At 41.0% G+C, this 20,190-nt stretch overlaps 1 protein-coding gene across 1 annotated transcript in view; it reads right to left on the bottom strand.

Annotated features, from left to right (window-relative positions):
* LOC311105136 (ecto-NOX disulfide-thiol exchanger 2-like) overlaps nt 1–20,190 on the bottom strand; it is a gene marked incomplete at its 3' end in the record, with an annotated part of 419,761 nt that overhangs the window by 76,963 nt on the left and 322,608 nt on the right. Inside the window, exons 8-10 of the mRNA XM_084147162.1 lie at nt 17,488–17,594; nt 14,678–14,783; nt 4,752–4,954 (exon numbers count right to left, since the gene is read on the bottom strand). Coding sequence (XP_084003288.1) covers nt 4,752–4,954; nt 14,678–14,783; nt 17,488–17,594 — 416 coding nt within the window. The remainder of the gene's footprint in view (nt 1–4,751; nt 4,955–14,677; nt 14,784–17,487; nt 17,595–20,190) is intronic.

The raw sequence follows: 20,190 nt of genomic DNA, 5'->3' as shown, positions 1-20,190 counted from the left end.
CTGACAGTTGTAATGTGTGATAAAGTTGAGGGATTTAATTTTGAGTGATAGGGCCAATGTGAATCACTAATAATTGTAATTCTAAATTTGATTGAGATAACTAATTTGGTTTTGGTTATGATTCATAAGATGACTGATTGATTTAAGTAAATCATTAGTATATATTAGTAACTAAAGATGTTGAAACTCTTTTCAGTATGACTGGTATTACTTGTACAATTGTGAGAACTCTCTTAAATAGATATTATGGTTAAAACAGCGATACATTATTTTAATGTGTTAGGTTACACTTATATGATTTATTTCAAGTAGACATTTTTGAATCTTACTGTTTGAAACATATAAGTTAATGCAAGGATTGTGCCTGATATCATGAACATGTTCAGTATTAGGTTACTGTATTCACATATTAGTCACTATATACATTTGAAGTATTTGGAGGTATTGATATGGGACTATTAATTACCAAAGAGGGGGGATTGATGTGTATTTTTAGAGTGGTACATATCTCTGTTGCTAGGCAATAACTTAATTGGTTCCTATCATGGGGTTTATTGTGTGTGACATAAGAATGTTTATGCTATTTTTATCTGATCTGACCTAGGATTGAATTCCTCAATCCAAACTAGTCCAAGGCTGCACTGATTTATCAGTGACTGAAACCAGAGTGTTATCCTTTGTATCTCTCCTCAGGCATATTATGGGAACAGAGTCAGGGTTGAACAGAGTTGGACATGGTACCTATTAACAGTCATGGGTTTTCAAGCAATTGGGTCTGAAATGTCACTCATTGAACAATATGCAATTGATAATCACATACCATTGGATGCTATTACAGTAGATAAAGGGGGAATGTATGTGATTATAGGGGGAGATGCATGTTGTACATACTTGCCATCAGAATGGGAAGGTTTTGGGAATTTAACTAAAGCTATGGGAAATATTAGAGAAATACAGGATGGGATTAGTGATTACTGTCACGCCCTGGCTCTGGGACTCTGTTATGTTGAGCCAGGGTGTGTTGTTTCTAGGTGTTTTGTGTTCTAGGTTGATTATCTAGCTCATGTGTTTCTGTGTTGGCCGGGGTGGTTCTCAATCAGAGGCAACGAGTATCAGTTGTTGCTTGTTGTCTCTGATTGGGAACCATACTTAGGCAGCCTGTTTTCCACAGTGTTTTGTGGGATCTTGTTCCGTGTATGGTTTGTGTCTGTTACCTAGGACTTCACGTATCGTTTTGTTTCGTGTGGTGAATCAAATTAAAAAAAGTATGTTCACTCATCACGCTGCGCATTGGTCCACTTCCTCCAACGATCGTGACAATTACAGCTAGAGATTTAACTTAGAAATTGTCATGAATCAATGTATTTTCTGGGATGATGTCATGGGGTTAGGAATTCATTTGTATGTTTTGTTTGCTTGGTTTAAGTAATGTTATATCTGTGGAATTTTACTTACAACAGAAAAAGAATGAAAATGGGGGATTGAAATTACGTCTTTTATACAGGATTAGAGCTGTATAAGGATTTGGAGGATGAGGACATTCCATGTACAGTGGGGGAAAAAAGTATTTAGTCAGCCACCAATTGTGCAAGTTCTCCCACTTAAAAAGATGAGAGAGGCCTGTAATTTACATCATAGGTACACGTCAACTATGACAGACAAATTAAGAAGAACAAAAATCAAGAAAATCACATTGTAGGATTTTTAATGAATTTATTTGCAAATTATGGTGGAAAATAAGTATTTGGTCACCTACAAACAAGCACGATTTCTGGCTCTCACAGACCTGTAACTTCTTCTTTAAGAGGCTCCTCTGTCCTCCACTCGTTACCTGTATTAATGGCACCTGTTTGAACTTGTTGTCAGTATAAAAGACACCTGTCCACAACCTCAAACAGTCACACTCCAAACTCCACTATGGCCAAGACCAAAGATCTGTCAAAGGACACCAGAAACAAAATTGTAGACCTGCACCAGGCTGGGAAGACTGAATCTGCAATACGTAAGCAGCTTGGTTTGAAGAAATCAACTGTGGGAGCAATTATTAGAAAATGGAAGACATACAAGACCACTGATCATCTCCCTCAATCTGGGGCTCCACGCAAGATCTCACCCTGTGGGGTCAAAATGATCACAAGAACGGTGAGCAAAAATCCCAGAACCACACGGGGGGACATAGTGAATGACCTGCAGAGAGCTGGGACCAAAGTAACAAAGCCTACCATCAGTAACACACTACGCCACCAGGGACTCCAATCCTGCAGTGCCAGACGTGTCCCCCTGCTTAAGCCAGTACATGTCCAGGCCCATCTGAAGTTTGCTAGAGTGCATTTGGATGATCCAGAAGAGGATTGGGAGAATGTCATATGGTCAGATGAAACCAAAATATAACTTTTTGGTAAAAACTCAACTCGTCGTGTTTGGAGGACAAAGAATGCTGAGTTGCATCCAAAGAACACCATACCTACTGTGAAGCATGGGGGTGGAAACATCATGCTTTGGGGCTGTTTTTCTGCAAAGGGACCAGGATGACTGATCCGTGTAAAGGAAAGAATGAATGGGGCCATGTATTGTGAGATTTTGAGTGAAAACCTCCTTCCATCAGCAAGGGCATTGAAGATGAAACATGGCTGGGTCTTTCAGCATGACAATGATCCCAAACACACCGCCCGGGCAACGAAGGAGTGGCTTCGTAAGAAGCATTTCAAGGTCCTGGAGTGGCCTAGCCAGTCTCCAGATCTCAACCCCATAGAAAATCTTTGGAGGGAGTTGAAAGTCCGTGTTGCCCAGCGACAGCCCCCAAAACATCACTGCTCTAGAGGAGATCTGCATGGAGGAATGGGCCAAAATACCAGCAACAGTGTGTGAAAAGCTTGTGAAGACTTACAGAAAACGTTTGACCTGTGTCATTGCCAACAAAGGGTATATAACAAACTATTGAGAAACTTTAGTTATTGACCAAATACTTATTTTCCACAATAATTTGCAAATAAATTCATTAAAAATCCTACAATGTGATTTTCTGGTTTTTTTTCTCATTTTGTCTGTCATAGTTGACGTGTACCTATGATGAAAATTACAGGCCTCTCTCATCTTTTTAAGTGGGAGAACTTGCACAATTGGTGGCTGACTAAATACTTTTTTACCCCACTGTATTTATTTCTGTCACTGGTGGGTGCCAGAAGGTATGCGGGCCAAGATAGCTGGGGGGCCACTGGTGCTAATCTTAGAAGGAGCACGTGATGGAATATCCTGACTAGGGTGCAACACGATACCATATAGGGCGATCCTATATGTGTTGAGGAGTGACACTCAATAATGGTTGGCAACTGTTGGATAGAATTAGCTTGCAAATAAGTATATAAACTAAGATATTTTCTTTGTTCAGTGAGTTCAGATAGCAATTGGCCACTCACGGGCTGTTTGCTATGTGAACCCGGTACTGCAATATTAAATACTTTGAATCAACTCTCCATGTAAATCCTGAATTATATGATGCCAGAGAAAACTCATAACAGAACACCTGCTCTTTCCATGACATACACTGACCAGGTGAATCCAGGTGAAAGCTATGATCCCTTATTGATGTCACCTGTTAAATCCACTTCAATCAATCCTTGAGACAACTGAGACATGGATTATGTACAGTATGTGTGCTCTTCAGAGGGTGAATGGGCAAGACAAAATATTTAAGTGTGTTTGAACGGGTGGTAGTAGGTGCCAGGTTTACCAGTTTGAGTGTGTCAAGAACTGCAATGCTGCTGGGTTTTTCACACTCAACAGTTTCCTGTGTGTATTAAGAATGGTCCACCACCCAAAGGACATCCAGCCAACTTGTTAACTGTGGGAGGCATTGGAGTCAACATGAACACTTTCGACACCTTGTAGAGTCCATGCCCCAATGAATTGAGGCTGTTCTGAGGGCAAAAGGAGGGGGCAACTCAATATTAGGAAGGTGTTCCTAATGTTTTGTACACTCAGTGCATCTACTGCTGTACATATCATTCTTAGTATATCTTCTGTAAATTATTCCGGTGTACGTATAGATTGCATTTTGATTACTGTTACAGTGCTATTTGGGTTGTTAATTGGATTTGTCCCAAGGTTTTTGATTTCTTGTATTATAATTTATTTGTACATTTCAATTATTTGTGTACTTGTTTGACATTTTACTGCATTGTTAGGAGCTATAACATTAGCATTTGACTGCAGCCGCTATAACATCTGCTAAACTATGTACGCAACCAATAATCTTAGATTTTATTTGAAATGTTCAAACTTCTGTTTTGGAAATGTAATAACCATCTGTCTATTCAAATAAGCGGGACAACATTACACGTTATTTTTGCGCAAATGCTTGATTTTTCATTATATTAACTAACACCGTGACCCAGCAACTGATGGGAGCAACAGATTTCCTGCCTCTGAGGGTTGTTTATCTTACCAACAGTATGATGGTTGTTTTCTCTGAGGGGGAGATTTTATTAGAATACCCATCCTGCTGGTATTGCTTTCTATACAGCATCTAGGACAGCAGCGTGATCAGATTCTAGAGTGCCTCTCTCTTTCTATGATTCTCTGTATATGGGTATTGGTATCTAGAGCATGTAAGACAGTGACCAGATTTCAGATAGCCTCTCTTTTTCAATCTGCATCCTTGAGGAGCCCCAGAGAATGTATCAGATTCTATTCAACAAAATTGCATGTGTATGTGCATGCGCGTGGGTGCAGTAAGGCTGTAGTAGTAATACCTTCTGCATGCCCTGTAGTGCCTGTTGTAGAAAGGTTAGTTGTTGCTGCCTGCTGGCGTCCTCTTCACTCTGTTGTGGAGGTGTGTGTTCTTGGTTCTTCTCCTGCTCCTGCTTCAGCAGCTCCACCTCATTCCTGTAGGCGTCAAGCTGACAGCGCAGAGAGCCATTTTCCTCCATTAGGGCTTCCGCCTGGGCCACAGGGCCTATACACACACACACACACACACACTTTTTACTATCCTTGTGGGGACCGAACAGTTGATTCCCATGCAAAATCCTATTTTCCCTAAACCTAATGCCTTAACCTAACCTTAACCCTAACCTTAACCCCAAACCTAACCCTAATTGTAACCCTAATTGTAATCCTAAACCTAGCCCCTAATCCTAAAATAGCTTTTTTTCCTTATGGGGACCGGCAAAATGTCCCCACTTGTCCAAATGTTCCTTGTTTTATTATCCTTGTGAGGACTTCTGATCCCCACAAGGATAGTATAACCAAAAACACACACACGATATAGGAGAGCCAAAGACATAGAGAAATCAACACATAGTATAGAGAGCCTTCAAATGTACAGTGGGGGAAAAAAGTATTTAGTCAGCCACCAATTGTGCAAGTTCTCCCACTTAAAAAGATGAGAGAGGCCTGTAATTTTCATCATAGGTACACGTCAACTATGACAGACAATTTGAGAAAAAAAAATCCAGAAAATCACATTGTAGGATTTTTAATGAATTTATTTGCAAATTATGGTGGAAAATAAGTATTTGGTCACCTACAAACAAGCAATATTTCTGGCTCTCACAGACCTGTAACTTCTTCTTTAAGAGGCTCCTCTGTCCTCCACTCGTTACCTGTATTAATGGCACCTGTTTGAACTTGTTATCAGTATAAAAGACACCTGTCCACAACCTCAAACAGTCACTCTCCAAACTCCACTATGGCCAAGACCAAACAGCTGTCAAAGGACACCAGAAACAAAATTGTAGACCTGCACCAGGCTGGGAAGACTGAATCTGCATTAGGTAAGCAGCTTGGTTTGAAGAAATCAACTGTGGGAGCAATTATTAGGAAATGGAAGACATACAAGACCACTGATAATCTCCCTCGATCTGGGGCTCCACGCAAGATCTCACCCCGTGGGGTCAAAATGATCACAAGAATGGTGAGCAAAAATCCCAGAACCACACAGGGGGACCTAGTGAATGACCTGCAGAGAGCTGGGACCAAAGTGACAAAGCCTACCATCAGTAACACACTACGCCGCCAGGGACACAAATCCTGCAGTGCCAGACGTGTCCCCCTGCTTAAGCCAGTACATGTCCAGGCCCGTCTGAAGTTTGCTAGAGTGCATTTGGATGATCCAGAAGAGGATTGGGAGAATGTCAGATGAAACCAAAATATAACTTTTTGGTAAAAACTCAACTCGTCGTGTTTGGAGGACAAAGAATGCTGAGTTGCATCCAAAGAACACCATACCTACTGTGAAGCATGGCGGTGGAAAATTCATGCTTTGGGGCTGTTTTTCTGCAAAGGGACCAGGACGACTAATCTGTGTAAAGGAAAGAATGAATGGGGCCATGTATCGTGAGATTTTGAGTGAAAACCTCCTTCCATCAGCAAGGGCATTGAAGATGAAACGTGGCTGGGTCTTTCAGCATGACAATGATCCCAAACACACCGCCCGGGCAACGAAGGAGTGGCTTCGTAAAAAGCATTTCAAGGTCCTGGAGTGGCCTAGCCAGTCTCCAGATCTCAACCCCATAGAAAATCTTTGGAGGGAGTTGAAAGTCTGTGTTGCCCAGCGACAGCCCCAAAACATCACTGCTCTAGAGGAGATCTGCATGGAGGAATGGGCCAAAATACCAGCAACAGTGTGTGAAAACCTTGTGAAGACTTACAGAAAACGTTTGACCTGTGTCATTGCCAACAAAGGGTATATAACAAAGTATTGAGAAACTTTTGTTATTGACCAAATACTTATTTTCCACCATAATTTGCAAATAAATTCATTAAAAATCCTACAATGTGATTTTCTGGAAAAAATTTTCTCATTTTGTCTGTCATAGTTGACGTGTACCTATGATGAAAATTACAGGCCTCTCTCATCTTTTTAAGTGGGAGAACTTGCACAATTGGTGGCTGACTAAATACTTTTTTTCTCCACTGTATGTACTGATGATCTGAGGACATACTGTAGCTCTACTGGAGAGGCTTTGAAATCCCAACCTGTCCTATATTGAACAGTCAGGAGAGATAGTGATGAGAACTACTAATTAAATCCTAACCTGTCCTATATTGAACAGACAGGAGAGACAGTGTGATTAGAACTACTAATTAAATCCCAACCTGTCCTATATTGAACAGTCAGGAGAGACAGTGTGATTAGAACTACTAATTAAATCCTAACCTGTCCTATATTGAACAGACAGGAGAGACAGTGTGATTAGAACTACTCATTAAATCCTAACCTGTCCTATATTGAACAGACAGGAGAGACAGTGTGATGAGAACTACTCGTGAAATCCCAACCTGTCCTATATTGAACAGACAGGAGAGACAGTGTGATTAGAACTACTAATTAAATCCCAACCTGTCCTATATTGAACAGTCAGGAGAGACAGTGTGATTAGAACTACTAATTAAATCCTAACCTGTCCTATATTGAACAGACAGGAGAGACAGTGTGATTAGAACTACTCATTAAATCCTAACCTGTCCTATATTGAACAGACAGGAGAGACAGTGTGATGAGAACTACTCGTGAAATCCCAACCTGTCCTATATTGAACAGACAGGAGAGACAGTGTGATGAGAACTACTCGTGAAATCCCAACCTGTCCTATATTGAGACAGTGTGATGAGAACTACTCATTACATCCTAATTTGTCCTATTGAACAGACAGGAGAGACTGTGTGATTAGAACTACTCAGCCCCTGTTCCTTTGGGCTTTGATATGAGTCTTTGTTCTCCAATGCTGTCTGAGGGGTCGTGTGTGATGTAATGAGAGGGTGCTGCATTCCATACAGAACCAGGCTAATAATGACTAGCCATCTTTTAAATTAGCATGCCTTTGCAGGACTTGACATTCATTGTTTGGAGAGGATCTCAAAAACGCAATCTAAAAAATTGTGTTATTGTTAGCGATTTTATTTATATTTAGGTAAATTCCATTTTCTAGGTTTCCAAGTTTTTTCAGGTTTTCGCTCTCAAAATCACACTTTTTTTATATGAAAAAATCATTAATAATATTCTAAGTCCACAACAATGCTTAAACCACAGCAGGAGACCACTTTTGAGGTCCAGGAACACGAAAAAAAATGGATGGTGTTGTTGCTCTTTAATTTAATTGCACACCTAGCAAGAGACCATTGTGTTTGGCTAGCTGTGTTTTTGAACTGTACAATGTACAGTGTAGGTTTCATGTGATGGCAGAGTTTGCTAAACAAATGCCCCGCGATTGATAGAAATCATCATAATATCTTTCTGCCAGGTAGGCCTACTTTGCAATCAACATTTAATTGGAAAGGTTTTTTGGGAAAGCCTTTAGAAATGTTCATTCAAACAGTGCATGGTGACTGAATTGTTCATCGTAAAGATTCTAGAACTTCGGACCAAACTTTTTTAATACCTGGTCTGCATACCCAGTAGGGTTTAATATTTTCCTGGTATTTTACAAAATGTTCCATTCAGAGAAGAAATCACTTTTCTCCCGGGTAACCTGGCATTTCCCGCCCAAACCGAAAGTGTCATTCTCAAGCATATAAAGCATATAAATATGTTTACATTTGATAAGAGCTTTGATCGGCATGAAAGCTCTAGCCTGATGCTACCTGAGCCTGATGAGCCATCTATTAAATACATTGTATGAGCCCTACATTAAGTACATTTTATGAGCCTAAGCCCAAAAAAGCCCAAATGATTGTGCCATTATACAATACATATATGATATACAGGCTACCGCACATTACGCACAACATAAAAACATAAATGCCCATAAATGTAGCTATTCTCTTGGGTAGATAAATCAAACAAGCTAATGTTTTGTACACTCAGTGTATACCTTTAATAATATTTCCCCTAATGTTTAAGCGACCTGCCTATCTCCTCTTTCTCTCTCTATTGTTGCTTCATTCCTTCCTCGCTTTCAACAGTTAAATGAAATAAGTTTTGGTCCTTATCTTCATCATTGTAATGACATGCTTGAATAATATAGAACTAGAATAAGATGCATATACATCAGTCTTGAACAGGATTATCTATTTTGTATGCAATTTGAATGGAATTGATTGAGAGAGAGAGACTGCAATAGAGTGCTCGCGTGCGCACTGATTGCAAGCAACGATATTCAAGTGATAGGCTGCAGCTGCAATAATACAAAAAATCTTTACAATTAAAAAATAAGGTGACCCCTGTGTAAATTAGACACGCATTCAGTCGTTATATTACTGTAGCATTTTTCTGTCACAAGAAAAAAAGTGATTTTGATGATACATGCATTTTGAACTGCGCTCCATACTGAGATGCGCTGTCTGTCCCCACCCTGAACGTTGACAATTGATCATGCAGATAGCAGAGAGAAGGCCATAGAGAAGCAAGATTTAGACATCGCATATATACTGAACAAAAATATAAACGCAACATGCAACAATTTCAACGATTGTTGCACCTGGGAGCCAGACCCACCCACTGGGGAGCCAGACCCAGCCAATCAGAATGAGTTTTTCCCCACAAAAGGGCTTTATTACAGACAGAAATACTCCTCAGTTTCAACAGCTGTCCGTGTGGCTGGTCTCAGATGATCCCGCAGGTGAAGAAGCCAGATGTGGACGTCCTGGTTACATGTCGTCTGCGGTTGTGAGGCCGGTTAGATGTACTGCCAAATTCCCTAAAACGACGTTGGAGGCGGCTTATGGTAGAGAAATGAACATTCAATTCTCTGGCTACAGCTCTGGTGGACATTCCTGCAGTCAGCATGCCAATTGCACGCTCCCTCAACTTGAGACATATGTGGCATTGTGTTGTGTGACAAAACTGTACATTTTAGAGCGGCAATTTATTGTCCCCAGCACAAGCTGCACCTGTGTAATGATCATGCTGTTTAATGAGGTTATTGATATGTCACACCTGTCAGGTGGATTATCTTACCAAAGGAGAAATGCTCACTAACAGGGATGTAAACAAATTTGTGTGCAAAATATGAGAGAAATAAGCTTTTTTTGCCTATGAAAATTTCTGGGATCTTTTATTTCAGCTCATGAAACATGGGACCAATACTTTACATGTTACGTTTATTTATTTTCAGTATAATTTAACAGTTCCATTTCACGTCATGCTGTTCATATAAATTATTTATTATTATTTGCTGGTTTCTCGCAGGAAAAGGTAGTGGTTTTGGCGGGAAATATGGTAGATCTCAGTAACCCGGTTCCCGCTATTCAACACTAATACCCATTGTTGCATACCAATTGCTGTTTGAATAAATATTGATAATAATTGCGCACCAAAAACGAACGTGACCAGCACATTTTTTTTTTCCACTGGCACCCTAGCGACCAATAAAAAATTGGTGTCGCACTGCCAAGTCAAAGGGTCGCAAAATGTGAGTGTTTTGGTTGCAGTTTTGAGCCTTGTGAGAGAGTTTGTCTGAGGAGACGTGTGGAATGTAATGAGAGGGTGTGTCTGAGGGGAAGTGTGTGATGTAATGAGAGGGTGTGTGGAGGGGACTATGGTACAAAATTACGATATTATGTTTTAATACTGATTAAGTGATGGCTAAGTGATAAAACCAACAGCCACATTCCATTCTATGATTAGTGGTGCACGTGAGGGAGATGTCTCCGGTCTGACTGAGCCTGCATTTCATAGACTGAATTGGTGTCTGTGTGTGTAAGGTACCACGGATGAGATCTGTTATAAATAGCTGATAAGAAGAACCTTGTCTAGGGGGCCAAACCCTGGTTTCTATACAATGAGAACAGTCTCATTATTGCAATTCTTAATCGATAATAAAGATTGATTGTTTAAAGAAATCCAAAAGTCTCTCTCTTTTGATTAGAATACTTCCACGACAATTTGGCGACGAGGATGGGATGATAATCTTCATTTTGCTGATTATTCCCGGGGAAATCCAGGTTAACCGTGCACGGGAGTTGCATTAGATGCAGCTGGGAAAGCCACACTCCACTAGACGGCGCAGATCAGATCCCCGCCTGGCTGGGAGCGTCAGCGGAATGGATACGTCATTCCGAACAGAGACAGATAAAAAGAGAGAGACTGGACACACCTACTCATTCAAGTTATTATTATTATTTTTTTACTATTTTCTACATTGTAGAATAATAGTGAAGACATCAAAACTATGAAATAACACATATGGAATCATGAAGTAACCAAAAAAGTGTTAAACAAATCAATAAAAATAAAGGAAAACCCTTGAATGAGTAGGTGTGTCCAAAATTTTGACTGGTACTGTATAACGTCATAAATCTTAGGTACTCACATCAACCACTCCATGTGCGTTTTCAACAACTCTCCCTCGCCACAAAGCAGCTCTGCAAACATACTCCCAACGGAACCCAAAAACGTTGGTTTCCTGGACGCTGCCCGGCAGGTCATGGGAATACTGCGCCACATGTATCCTCAACGGTTCTCTAGCCTCCCACAAACTATAGACTTTCCGCTACTTTCTAAAATAACATCCTGCACTTAATAATACCTCGTAATATTACTATGATAGGCAGTGGTGGACGGAACCCAAAAATAACGTTATATATCTAAACTTATTATCCAAATCTAAATCAGCTTAATAACACATTTCTATATATTATTGTCCAGATTTTAATCTTATTATGCAATTATTCGTTCAGTAGTCTTCAGGCTTCGTGTCCTAAGAGTTCAGTTTTCCTTCCCCTTTCCTCACAGACATTATTTTAATATTTTTCTTCAACTGAAAAAGTCGGTGTCTTTTCTTGTCTATCTTACTACGACATTCTCCCATTCTTGCTCAAGTTCATTTACAATCATTCAATTTATTTAATTATTTGTATTTTAACAATGTTGTTCACACCTATTTTAACGTCTTACTTAAATCCTATCTACTTCCTGCAATGGAAAAAATGCACTTCACTTAATCACCAGCCTACCTGATTTTACACATACTACCATTCAAATGTTTGGACACACCTACTCATTCAAGGGTTTTTCTTCATCTTTCCTATTTTTTACATTGTAGAATAATAGTGAAGACATCTACTATAGGACACCAATAATAAGAAGAGACTTGCTTGGGCCAAGAAACGCGAGCAATGGACATTAGACTGGTGGAAATATGTCTAAATTTGAGTCCAAATTTGAGATTTTTCGTTCCAACCGCCGTGACTTTGTGAGTGAAAAGATGATCTCCGCATGTGTATTTCCCACCGTAAAGCATGGAGGAGGAGGTGTTATGGTGTGGGGATGCTTTGCTGGTGACACTGTCTGTGATTTATTCAGAATTCAAGGCATACTTAACCAGCATGGGTACCACAGCATTCTGCAGTGATACGCCAACCCATCTGGTTTGGGCTTAGTGGGACTATCTTTTGTTTTTCAACAGGACAATGACCCAACATACCTCCAGGCTGTGTAAGGGCTATTTTACCAAGAAGGAGAGTGATGGAGTGCTGTATCAGATGACCTGGCCTCCACAATCCCCTGACCTCAACCCAATTGAGATGGTTTGGGATGAGTCAGACCGCAGAGTGAAGGAAAAGCAGCCAACAAGTGCTCAGCATATGTAGGAACTCCTGCAAGACTGTTGGAAAAGCATTCCAGCTGAAGCTGGTTGAGAGAATGCCAAGAGTGTGCAAAGCTGTCATCAAGGCAAAGGGTGGCAATTTGAAGAATCTCAAATATGAATATATTTTGATTTGTTTAACACTTTTTTGGTTAGTACATGATTCCATATGTGTTACTTCATAGTTTTGATGTCTTCACTATTATTCTACAGAAAAACCCTGGAATGAGAAGGTGTGTCCAAACTCTTGACTGGTACTGTACATATATATATACACACACAGTGCATTAGGAAAGTATTCAGACCCCTTGACTTTTTAAACAAATATATATTTTTAAAAAACCCGGAAATATCACATTTACATAAGTATTCAGACCCTTTACTCAGGACTTTGTTGAAGCACCTTTTGCAGCGATTACAGCCTTGAGTCTTCTTGGGTATGAAAAATGTATGCACTCACTAAACTGTAAGTCGCTCTGGATAAGAGTGTCTGATAAATGACAAAAATGTAAAATGTATGACAACACAAGCTTGGCACACCTGTATTTGGGGAGTTTCTCCCATTCTTCTCTGCAGATCCTCTCAAGCTCTGTCAGGTTGGATGGGGAGTGTCGCTGCAAAGGTATTTTCAGGTCTCTCCAGAGATGTTCCATCGGGTTCAAGTCCGAGCTCTGGCTGGGCCACTCAAGGACATTCAGAGCCTTGTCCCAAAGCCAATCCTGCATTGTCTTGGCTGTGTGCTTAGGGTCATTGTCCTGTTGGAAGGTGAAACCTCGCCCCAGTCTGAGGTCCTGAGAGCTCTGGAGCAGGTTTTCATCAAGGATCTCTCTGTACTTTGCCGTTCATCTTTCCCTCGATCCTGACTAGTCTCCCAGTCCCTGCCGCTGAAAAAGCCCCACAGCATGATGCTGCCACCACCATGCTTCACCGTAGGGATGGTGCCAGGTTTCCTCCAGACGTGACGCTTCGCATTCAGGCCAAAGAGTCCTTCAGGTGCCTTTTGGCAAACTCCAAGCTGGCTGTCATGTGCCTTTTACTGAGGAGTGGCTTCCATCTGGCCACTCTACCATAAAGGCCTTATTGGTGGAGTGCTGCAGAGATGGTTGTCCATCTGGAAGGTTCTCCCATCACCACAGAGGAAGTCTGGAGCTCTGTCAGAGTGTCCACCGGGTTCTTGGTCACCTCCCTGACCAAGGCCCTTCTCCCCTGATTGCTCAGTTTGGCCGGGCGGCCAGCTCTAGGAAAAGTCTTGGTGATTCCAAACTTCTTCCATTTAAGAATGATGGAGTCCACTGTGTTCTTGGAGACCTTCAATGCTGCACACATTTTTTGGTACCCTTCCCCAGATCTGTGCCTCGACACAATCCTGTCTCAGAGCGCTACGGACAATTCCTTCGACCTCATGGCTTGGTTTTTGCTCTGTCATGCATTGTCAACTGTGGGACCTTAAATAGACAGGTGTGTGCCTTTCCAAATCATGTCCACTCATTTGAATTTACCGCAGGTGGACTCCAATCAAGTTGTAGAAAAATCTCAAGGATGTTCAATTTCGAGTTTCATAGCAAAGGGTCTGAATACTTATGTAGATAAGATATTTCTGTTTTTAATTTTTAATACATTTGCAAACATTTCTAAGAACTTGTTTTCTCTTCATCATTATGGGGTATTGTGTGTAGATTGAAGAGGGAAAATAATTATTTAATCAATTTTAGAATAAGTCTAACGTATTATTGATTGACATCATATCTCAACTCGGAACATCTATTGCCTGCAGTAGCTACCAACTAGAGCGTTAGAGTGTCTACCAACTGTGTGCAATCTCTCTCATAAACACAAACTGGAGAAGCCCATTATACTGTCTCTGCATGGTATCCTCTCCAACTTAATTTGTCCATTTAGAGAGTGAATGAGCTGGTGACTGTTTCCTTTCTAAAGTTCCGACTCCATTCACATTGTGTGTGTATGTTCACACTGAGGCTGGAGAGGAATTCAAAAAACACCTCATTACCAACACTGAGATATAGAGCTGAGCCACATATATATTTTTTTAACTGGAGAGAAAACACAGCAACCATATCCAAAAAGTGTGTATGTTGTCAGTGTCCTTCCTGTCAGGAGCGTGTGTGGATGTGTAGTGTGTGTGTGTGTACCTGATTCGTCATGGTCGTGTGTATCCTCCATGTCATCGTCAGACATCTCCATTTCCTCCTCTCGTCTGATCCCCATCAGCTCTTCATTCTGCATATTTCTGATCTCCTGGAGGGAAAGAAAACAACATAACAAAACAGGATTATGACTGAATGTTCCTCATGAACACACTCCTGAGTAGCCTGGCTGGATTAAGCCTTTCTTTGGCACTCACTTACACACTGCTTGAAGGAAAGCTGTTCCTAGACCTGTACCAAGCACACTTAACAAATTAAGTTGTATAAATACAAAATATCTGACATTGGGGTTAAAATCTCATTGATCAACATCTCAACTAAATATTGCCCACATTTCCATGTTGAAATGACATGGTGCGCCCAGTGGCTCAGGTTTACTGTTCTGTTCCACACACATACACGCACGCACACAGCATCGAAAGACATTGACTTTCAAGCCAATATAAATAAACTCCCTGAAAATAAGAGAGAGGGAATAGAGCTCTAATATTCCTCTAATGACTATATCTCAGAGGGACTCAAGGTCTGACAACATCAGTAGAACAATAGAAGATTGGCCCTGGTGACGACAGTAATTATGTCCAGTAAAACAATGGCCCTGGTGACGACAGAGATGTCCATTGACAGTAGGATATGGCAGGGTAAACCTGCGTCATTAACATTGAAATGTGTAGTCATTTAGCAGACAGTCTTATCCAGAGTGACTTACAGGAGCAATTAGGGTTAAGTGTCTTGCTCAAGGGCACATCGACAGATTTTCACCTAGTCGGCTCGGGTATTCGGACCAGCGACCTTTCGGTTACTGGCCAAATGCGCTTAACAGCTAGGCTACCTGCCGCACCTAAGCCATTTACTCTTACAACAGAAGGTGATGCATGTGTGTTAAGAGCTCAGTTTTAGGTATCACCATTAGCATGTTTATGATTCTGTAGGGAATAGGGTTGCTGGATCACAATAACTGAATATTCACATCCAACAGTAGAGTATTAATATGTATCTAAACACTCAGAGGTAGTTCCAGTTCTCAGTATGAGTTGTTAACTCTCCAGAGTTCTATTCCCGGTGTCATTAGCATTTGCATAGCTCTGCAGGGGATTGTACTGTATTATTGTACTGTAATGTAACTGTGCTTTTCATATGTGAATATTCAAACAGTTTAGAGTTGCATGTTTCAATTCCATGTTGTGAAAAATAAAAGCTGTCAGTCTCTTTTAGTAAGGAGTGATATCAGGGGTCTATACACACACACTGCAATACATGCATGCACACGCACACGCACACACACACACACACAGTTTAGATTGTCTGTAACAAATGGCTTGAATAGGGAACACATTCAAATTCTCCTCACTTTACAGAACACCTAATCACTGTCACAGGCAAACTGCATGAAGAGTTTGTAATGAATCTGTTCCACTAGCTTATAATCTATCTCCTGCACTAGGCGACACACCATCTCCAGCATGTGATCCATGGTGACTGTGTCAGTGTTGCTGTGCTGTGAGACAGAGGTTAGGCTGTTAATTACACACAACATATGCTGTTTACACACTGACGCCATCAGAGATTTCTACCCAGATCAAACTTAACCGTTTGGGCCTAAAATAACAGCAGTGCCACAGCAGTGGAACACCCTCCATTAAAGAGATGGTCTGAACAGGCAACACATTAAAATTCTCCTAATTTTACAGAATACCTACTCACTCTCACAGGCAAACTGAAGTAATTAATGTGGCGTTTGTCAGATGGAAAATAACTAACAAAATACAGAGAACAAATCTTGTCAGGTTTCATTAGTTAATATCCCTTTAATTCATTAATTCATTAACCCATGTATCTCAAGATGGATGACCTCAATTTTGCACTGAACAGAATATTGGTTATTTGCTTACTATTTGACAAAAGCACAGTCAGTAATGAGAGAGTGAGCTTAGAGTGGTGTGTTGATGTGTTATGTGCATACAGTAGATACTGGACCACGGTACTCTAGTTGAGTTAAAGGGTGAGTCTACAGTTACCTGTTCCTGGCAGTGAGACTGAGCACTCACTGGGCTGGACTCCCTTCAGAGGAGAAAGGGGTGAGTAGCCTGGACCTGGGCCTGACCAGAGCTCCTACTCTGGGACTCAACTAAATAGAGAGCCTGGGTGTAGCCTAGCATTCAGCCTAGCGCTTAGGCCAGTGTTTATTAAATTGATAGTAAAATAATACACTTGGAAAGTGAATTGCGTGGATTGTAAACACAACTGGAGATACATCATCATTTTTGGAGACATGTTATTGACCCTGTAGCTAGTAAAATAATATAGGGGCGGTTGCTAACATTATATAACTTTGGCTAGCTAACTAACTTGGATAAATGTGGGCAAAATTAATTCACTATTTACAGCTAGTTAGCTACCGCACCTCTCTTTGATAGCAAATGTGTGCTGGATTGAAAACTGGTAGGTTTAAATGGTAATGGCACTAATGTTTGCATTTTGACATTTGTGACGTAGCCACTTTCCAAGCATACAGGGCATTAGGCCAGCTCCTAGGCCATAGTGTTTGTAAGGCTAGCTCTAGCATTTACCTTACTCCTTAGGCTAGTACAAGCTAAGACTTAGGCTAGTGTTGAGCCTAATTCTGAAGTTGGTGTTTGCTTTAATACCCTTAAGACAACACCATAAACTCAAGTAGTTCAAGTAGTTGAAGGGAGGGAGTGAGGATGCTCACATAAACAACAAAGTCATATTTAGACTATACTTCACAAAATTAATAGAAGATGTGAATAATTGTGAAAAAGTAAAGTACCAACCTCTGCTTGCTTGCGCCACACGTCCAGGTTCTTGCGTTGAGCTTTGGAGAAATGGTCCCATGCCTTTTGTTTGGAAGCAGCGTGGAATACAGACACAATCTGCTCAACTGTGGCGGGGGATGCAGGGGCCAGTTACAGTCCATAGAGAGAGAGGACAGGTGGGAAGGAGCAGAGTAGTGAGAAAGTGGAATCAGGTAGGAAGGCACTTAATTGTATATATTTTTTGCTCTATTGTAAAGTACGTTTTGGGTCCGTATCTAGAGCGGAGAGGTCCGCTGAGGTGGGGTGACGTGGAGAAGGACCCGTCCTAAAACTGAAAGCTACAGGAGGACCAGACGGCTACCAACACTCACACACACCCCTGCCCTGACCATGGCCTCGCACTAACCCTATCCTCCTTCTCTGCTCTCCTCCACAGGGATATAAACTCTCAGTAGAGACTAACAGTAGATAGTGACAGTAGATAGAATGGATTCTTTAAAGAGAAATAGGGAGGCCTTCTAACGAAGGAATCAAAGTAGAGAGAGAGAGAGAGGAGAGAGAGAGAGAGAGAGAGAGGTGATGGAGAGATGGGAGAGCAGCTTTGATTCGAGGATGAGAGGGAGCAGGAGGGCTGCTGGGAGACACGTGTCTGTTTATCAATCCATTAAATATAATAATAATAATAATAATAATAATAATAATAATAATAATAATAATAATAGTAATAATAATAATATATGCCTTTAATCCAACGTGATTTAGTCATGTGTGCATACATTATACGTGCGGGTGGTCCCTGGAATCAAACCCACTAATCCTGGCGTTGCAAGCGGCATGCTCTACCAACAGCTAGGGTTAGTCTTAATAACAACCATCCATTGACTAATTATTGGAACGTGTGTGTGTGTGTGTTTTATTATCACTCACCTGTTGATGTCAATGCAGCATCCACACAAACATAGATCATCGGTCAGACAATACTTATACCAATGTGATATGGTCCCATATCAATGGCAAGGGCTGTACAATAACTCACAACATACAATATATAAAAACGTGACACTGTGAAGCCCAAAGAGAAGGCATGAAGACTTCCCCAGTGTCACTGCAGCTGAAGATGGGAAACTCCATCACTCTGAGGCACTATGCTCCTATGGTGTGATACAATGCATCTCTCTATTGTTGTGTATGGGGACAGGCCATGTTGAGGGACTCTCTTTTTGTCAAAGGGTCTTAATGAACCCAGAGGGGAGTCAATAGGGCCACTAGAGTTGGCAGGCCTTGGCAGGGAGGGAGGTAGAGAGGGAAGAAAGGGTGAAGTGAGAGGAGTGTGTCTAGATCAATAGCGGCTTCTCAGAATCCTTTAATTTGATGGAGGAGATTGATGGGGAAGGCAGGGGAGAGCAAAGTGTCCAAGGTTGTGGCCTCACCTTTTATGGGTGTGTGTGACTCAGAGAGAAAGCTGTTGGATAAGTGTATGTTCTTTGTTATAATGTGTAGAACTACAGCTAGGGCTATGTGTGTGAAGATGCCAGCATTTCTAACTGAGGCCTTTCACTTTCTGTGAGGCAGGAAAATCTCCTAGATGAAATATGCAGCGGCATGTTGACTGAGTGACTTCCACCAAATATGGACGCAGATCAAAATCCAGCTGTGAAATGATTGTCATCTATAAAGATCATCCTGAGTGAAATACGAAGCAGGGCATTGTGGGTAATAAATAATTCTGCAGCTAATGGATATCATTTAACTGAGAGGAGATTTCAGTTCAAATGGCACCATATTCCCTATGCAGGGCACTACTTTTGACCAGAACCAATAGGTATAGTATAGTGCACTATAAAGGGAATTGGGTGCCATTTGGAATGCATCCTCGGTTTGAATAACCTGCTTGAGAGCAGGAAGGAACATTGTTAAGGGCTTTTTCTAATGGTACCATTCAATACAAGGTGACAGCTACCAATGCCAAATGGAGGAATGTGTGATATTGCATTATATTGCATTTGGAAACAGAATGGATTCTAAACTGCAGCTGTGAGAAAGCCTGGTAAATATGAATGTAGCTTTTGTTTACGTAATGACAGTGTGAACTTGTCTCCCGGGACCCCAAACTCTGTGTTGACATTTGTATGGGTGGAACCCACAGAGAGAAAAAAAAAACGAATGAATAGAAATAAGTGTTTGTATGGATTATTGTGATGGAGGAGAGTGGCCTTTTAAAGAGGGAGGTAGGTAGAGAGGGAGGGAGGGAGAGAGAGAGAGAGACCCACCTTGCTCTAGCCATGTGGTGCGTCTCAATATCCATACTAATACACTACCCAATGGGCACAAACTGGTTGAATCTACGTTGTTTCAACGTAATTTGTCAACGTATTGTGACGTGGAATCTACGTGAAAAATACATTGGATGAAATTTCAGATAAAGGATTATCTCATCATAGTAATCAAATTTCAACATAGACAAACCTTGTATAAAATATGTTGAATTTGTACCTTTAAAACAACATCAAACCTTAAATGTTATTTCCACTATCAGAAAAAAAACTATAGGCTGGGCAGCACCTCCTACTGGATAATTGATCTATCTACAGCTACACTTTGGTCTCCCATCCAGGGTTTTAACTAAGCCCAGCACTGCTTAGTTATGATATTTGTCACTGACTATTACCAATGTGCTGTTTGTCTACAAATTAATAACTGATATGTTGGATACATGTCTCC

This window comes from Coregonus lavaretus (genome assembly GCF_964263955.1).
Source record: "Coregonus lavaretus genome assembly, chromosome: 29".
NCBI lineage: Eukaryota > Metazoa > Chordata > Actinopteri > Salmoniformes > Salmonidae > Coregonus > Coregonus lavaretus.
This window is presented reverse-complemented; position numbering and strand designations above follow the sequence as displayed.